The sequence below is a fragment of the Sinocyclocheilus rhinocerous genome, unplaced genomic scaffold, assembly GCF_001515625.1.
Source record: "Sinocyclocheilus rhinocerous isolate Xijiao unplaced genomic scaffold, SAMN03320098_v1.1 scaffold1334, whole genome shotgun sequence".
NCBI lineage: Eukaryota > Metazoa > Chordata > Actinopteri > Cypriniformes > Cyprinidae > Sinocyclocheilus > Sinocyclocheilus rhinocerous.
The window spans coordinates 544,626-550,748 of NW_015626864.1; the positions used below are offsets into that span (position 1 = coordinate 544,626).

At 35.4% G+C, this 6,123-nt stretch overlaps 1 protein-coding gene across 5 annotated transcripts in view; it reads right to left on the reverse strand.

Annotated features, from left to right (window-relative positions):
• LOC107718510 (rho guanine nucleotide exchange factor 7-like) overlaps positions 1–6,123 on the reverse strand; it is a 23,487-nt gene that overhangs the window by 8,791 nt on the left and 8,573 nt on the right. For all 5 annotated transcript variants that reach the window (XM_016525621.1, XM_016525615.1, XM_016525626.1 and 2 more), the window contains 3 exons: positions 5,096–5,229; positions 4,654–4,855; positions 2,470–2,558 (listed from right to left, as the gene is read on the reverse strand). In XM_016525621.1, coding sequence (XP_016381107.1) covers positions 2,470–2,558; positions 4,654–4,855; positions 5,096–5,229 — 425 coding nt within the window. The remainder of the gene's footprint in view (positions 1–2,469; positions 2,559–4,653; positions 4,856–5,095; positions 5,230–6,123) is intronic.

Here is a 6,123-nt window from a genome sequence, read left to right on the forward strand (position 1 = left end):
GTAGTTAGCATAAACAAAATAGAACAAAATTTGAAATGCCTAAAGCACCGAATGTTAAAATCATCAATATGCAAGTTAAAAAATAGGCAAGTACTCATGATTGGTCTCTTATTGCCACACACGCTCAACATTTAACAATCAGACAGTTGTAGATGGGAGAATAAAGTCAGTGCAGCATATGTTGCAACATAAATAGGAGAAACACATTGCGCGTGGAAAACTAACAGGTCAAAAGCAAAGAGACTAGAAACTAGGGTCCATTTTAATATGCTCATTATCCTTGAAGACAAAACACTGCAGGCATACAGAGAAAGTGCGAGAGATGACAGAACTGGGCCAGTCCTTGCATGTCATGATAAACTGATATCAGACTAACTTAAAATTAAAAGACATCCCTGGTTGAACAAGGCTATCTGAATACATCTTAGCAGTTAAAACCTAACAATGCAACAATAAATCTTCAATCTGTCCACAAACAGAAAGCAGATGAACCATTACCTGGAAAAGCACAACAGCATCAATCAAAACAATCAAACAATGACTTTTTCTTTCCAAATTTCTACCCAAATGTGGATAACTTGTGGAACCTATTGAAAATTTGTATTTAAAAAAAGGGGATGCTGGAAGTTTAGAAATACAAAGCTCAAAACTACAGATTTTTTTTTGCTGGCCAAGTCCATTAAATAAATAAAATACATTTAAAATTTCAAATGTAGAAAGGTGGGAAAGATATTTATAAAGCTCAAAATAAGGATTTTTCCCTGCTGTTCCGGTCATTTAAATAAATAAAATATTTTTTTTATTTATTTGTAGAAATGAATTTTTACAAATTTAAATTTTTTTACATAAATTTTAAATTTTAGAAAACATTAAATAAATCAATACTAATATTTTCCCATCAATTTACAGAATTCTAAAGTAATTACACAATTCTGCAGAAATAGAGCTTTCTGAAGAGATTTGCTTGCACATATTTAATGTGGGTTTGAAGACAGATCAATAACTGAAATACAAGAAATACGTTTTTATGGATACAGGATAGGACACATAACAGTCTAAACTTGAAAATGCCAACTTCTTTCCTCAAGAATCAGCCAGGACCAAGAACAAAGTTTGTCTGTAAACACATGCATGGAAGCAGCCCTGGCATGAACTATAACACTGGACGTCTAGACAGCCTGACAGTTACGGCCATTTCAAACTGTGTCCTTAACTTGAATGGATCTCCTCCCCTAAACACTGCTGTAAAAGACTGAACTCCGCCTGACCTCAAACTCGCGCCCTCCCTGAAACACACACACACACTCTTCATCTTCAGTCGCTCTGCCCTGCGCAGTCTTCAGAGGAGTGTTGAGTCAGTTAACTGCACATTCTCATCAAACATGACACATAACCAACACAGATGCACAAACATAGACAGTGCAGGGCCTCAGGCACATTCAGTGGTTCAGCTGTAAAGTTACGAAGCTACGAGTACTGTCGTGAACGCGTGTCCAAAGTGGAGACGAAAATGTGGAATAAAGTTGTTATTTTTGTTTTCTTTGCGCACAAAAGTATTCTCGTAGCTTCGTAACTTTACAGTTGAACCACTGATGTCACACGGACTACTTTGTCGATCATCTTGGTACTTTTCTGGACCTTGAACGTGGTAGTTACCTTGCTGTCTATGGGAGGGTCAGAGAGCCCTCAGATTTCATCAAAAATATCTTAAATTGTGTTCCGAAAATGAACGAAGGTCTTACGGGTTTGGAACAACACGAGGGCGAGTAATTAATGACAGAATTTTCATTTTTGGGAGAACTAACCCTTTAATGTTGAAAATAGTTGTGCCGTTTAATATTTTTGTGTAAACCATGATACATTTTTCATCATTACTTGATGAATATAAAGTTCAAAAGAACAGTATTTACTTAAAAAAAATCTTTTGCAATACTGTAAATATTTTCACTGTCACTTATGATTAATTTAATGCATCCTTGATGAATAAAAGTATCAATTTATTTTCTTTTAAAAAATCTTACAGCCACACACTTCCGAATGGTAGTGTATATTATTGACTTTGTAATCGGCATACTGATGTTTATGTCAATTAGGATTTGCATATTGTATTTAAATAAGTTACTCAGAGTTAAGTCTAAAATAATATTTCAGGGGAGGTCCAGACAAACAGACATGCAACAAGTCTGTTAAAACAATCACAAAAATATGTTGCAGTGTTTCATAATCCTCTAAAATGATTCATAATGCTGTTATAACAATCACTCCAAATATCTTTAAACCTTAGTCTTATCTGTCAAGTATAGGCAGAATTGGTGGTGTGTACTTGCTTATTTGGTTAGGGAAATATCTGTGCAATACAAACTCCCCAGAGGCATCACTTCCACCCCACGCACATCATAAATAATCAACTCGTTCCATGTGGGAGGTGTTACATGCCGCTAGTGCAACACTACAGCACATCTCTCTTACCACATTATAGTAAGTCTTGCAGAAGTTAGTGGTCTCAAAGCCCTTGGGTGGGCTCTTCAGCGTTCCAGACTTGGGTGACACAGGTTTGTCTGTTTGAGAGAGCAAAAACAGAACAAAAGGTAAGGAGGTCACCTTAGACCAACATCTGAAAACATTTTGTTTCTGTTATTGAATATTAAAGTACATCTCTCCTGCAGTGAGCAGTCAGGACAGGAATATTAGATTTAGATACCTAGAGGGGGAGATCAGAGTTTACAGGAAAACCATTATTTTCTACTTGGCAAATCTGGGATTTTTTTTTTCCTTCCCTTCCCCAAGTTCTCTAAGAACTCAACATCTCCACAGAAGATTTGAACAATTCTAGTTTTAAAGGAATAATTTACCCAAAAATGACAGTTGTGTCATCATATTCACTCTCATCTTGTTCCAAAACTGCGACTTCTCCTTTTGTGCACAACTGTAAGTAAGTTGCACAGGTTTGAAATGACATGAGGGTGAGCAAATGACAGAATTTTAATTTTTAGATGAACTGTCCCTTTAATCATGTAATCTGAACACCAAGAAAACAATGCATGTATCACGAACACTACACTCTTCCCCTCTTCCTAACTGCAGCCATTTTTGAGATGATGTATGAAATCAATATACTATTAATGCCTACTACAAGTAATGTTCAGCACGCTTTTAACACAAGTAAATCCTAAAAGAGACTGGATCACTAAGTGCTCAGAGAGTGGAATAAACTTGAGTGTGGAGCCATATTCAGAGGAAAGGGGAAGTGCTGTCTTCTGGCTGCTGCACTTCCTGTCTTTGTTGTTAGATGGTGTTTCCTTCCTGTTAAGTCCTGGATGTTCAAGCTCTGATGTCATCCTAAATTATTTCCATTCAAGCTGGGTCGAATACACATTAAGGTCGTTTCCCCATACATGAGAGGGAAGCATCTGTTTGGCATCATGGGGTGTATATGCCATTTATGTTTGGACTGCAGAACAAGGGTCAGGGGGTTGTGTTTATACTACAATGTGCATACAGTGAGATAAGGTTTTGTAAAGAAATTAAAATGAGTTTTATTCCATTAGGACACATTAAATTGATCACAATTGACAGTAAAAAAATTAGAAATTTAAAAAAATGCTGCTCTTTCCAACTTTGATATAATGCAAAAACCTATTGTGATTGCCACAAAAATATTAAGCAGTACAACTATTTTCAACATTGATAATAATAGGAAATGTTTCTTGAGCAGCAGATCAGCATATTAGAATGATTTCTGAATCATGTGACACTTCAAATATATATTCTATAATACATTTTATATTGTAATAATCTTGCCAATATTTCAGTTTTTACTGTATTTTGGGTCAAATAAATGCCTTGGTTAGCATAAGAGGCTTCTTTCAAAAACATTTTTTAAAAGTCTATTTTTTTTTTTGGTGGGATGAAAATGTTTAAAGGGAAAGTTAAAATCTAAAGCACTAGATCAGCAAATTTGATTAAAGAACTAAACAAACAAAAGGTTTTGTCATTACAAATGGTGTCTTCAGATGAAGCGTCCTACCATTTACTCTTTTAATTCTTAGTTTGCTACCCTGTATGCAGCACCTGGTCCTGTACCCAACCTGGGTTGAACAAGCGCACATTTTTCCACTGTAAGCCTGTAATGGTCACATAATCCTACAGTTTTTGGCTTTTGCAGAGAGCTGCCATTCAGTTCTCTTTTGGCACATTTTCATTAAGCCTGTAAGTCCTCTATTAATCGCCCTTTAATGGACCCGGGCAGATTTTACGTTCACATAGTGCCATAGTGCCTCATAGAGAACAAATACAAATATGGCTTTTAAAAAAATATATCACCCAAATATTTTAAGCTGGCTAAAGTGCTGACAGCCTAACATGCAGCTGCCCGCAGCAATTTTCTGATCTATGCACATACCCAGCAGGTCTTTTATGAAAATATTATGGTAACACTAGGACACAGAAGAAAGTCAGCAGGTAAATAGGGTTTACAAAATTTAATCTCTTCTGCTTTTCTTGGCAGCCTATGAGAGGACTATGAGTAACACAAAATCTTCTAGTTCACTTTGCTTGTCTGGTCCTGCAGGAGTTCTCTTCCTACAAGAGTTTTTGTCAGGGTTCAACCTCTGCAACTAAATTTTTTCGAGGTTTAAAGCGGCAAATACTAACCAGAGCCTTTGATCTCTTTGACATAGTTGCTAGGAAACCAGCCGGTTTTGCCATTGAGAGATCCCTCCCACCAGCCGCCCTCTTCCTGCCGTGTCACCTGGATGATGTCACCCTTATTGAAGGACAGCTCATCCTCATTGGTCTGCTGAAAGTTAAACCGTGCTTTCACCAGCACCTGAGGGGCACTGTTTTCAGACATGTCCTAGACAGAAAGAGAAAAACAAATACAGAGAGAATTTCTTCCAGCTTCTCTTTCGGGCTTTCATATTTGTCTGGGGTCTCAATTTACACGTGTACCAAGTACTCAAAAAGGTGTTACACACAAAGAATTGAGTAGTACATTTAACAATATATTTTTTTAAATAATTTCAATCTGTTTTCCAGCGGTTTAGATTTTTTATTCTATTTATTTATTAGGGTGTGAAGTGGTCGTGAAGCTCACCAGACTGCGGTACTGGTTGTACTTGAGTCTGGATGATCTCCTGTGAGTGGAAGAACAGTTGATCGAGTCAAAGGACTTGATCCGCAGAGAAGACGAGTGAGGAGAACACACAGAATTACTCTCACCACCGGACTCTACAACCAGAAAATACTCATCAACAAAACACACACATTTACTTAGGTATCTAAATGGGGACATTCCATTCTATTGTTTTTATTTACAGCTAGACATAGATACTATAACCTAACCTAAGGGATAGGTCACCCAAAAATGAAAAACGATAAACACAAAAGAAGATACTTGGAAGAATGTTGGTAGCCAAACAGTTGCTGGTAGTCACTGACTTCCATAGTATGGAAAAAAATATTATGGAAGTCAATTAGGGCTACAACTAACGACTATTTTTATTTCGATTAATCTATCGACTAATTTATCGATTAATCTAAACGATTAATTTCCCACAAAAAAATCAACAATTTTACTTAAGAATATTTTATTAAACCAAATGAAATCTGAATTTCTATGAAATCCTTTTTTTAAAGCAAAAGTAAAGTGCAACATAGAGTGCAAGAAGCAAGTGTCCATCTCATAGTCCAAATCACTGAAATCAAAGTTCAGTATTATAGTGTAAGAATGACAACATATCCACGTGTTCTAGTCTACTAATAATACAATTATAATCAAAAAACACTTTTTAAAGGAGTATTTACCAGAAATGTTATTTACCAGAATTTATTTGGGAGAAAAATGTAAATGTGCAGTATTTCTGAAAAAAAAAAGAAAATATATATTTTTTATATAAAATCAATTAATTGGAGATGCTTTTGATTATTAAAATTTAATGGAACCATTAAAATGGAATCCAGAAAATAATGGAAAACAGAATTTGGTAAAGATAAAACTGTAAAACTCAATTAATTAGACAGGCTTTTTGATTAATAAAATTTAATTTAACCATTAAAACATATGGTTTTATTGAACGAAACTGTAAAAATACATAATGTATTATAAACAATAGAGCTAATGTA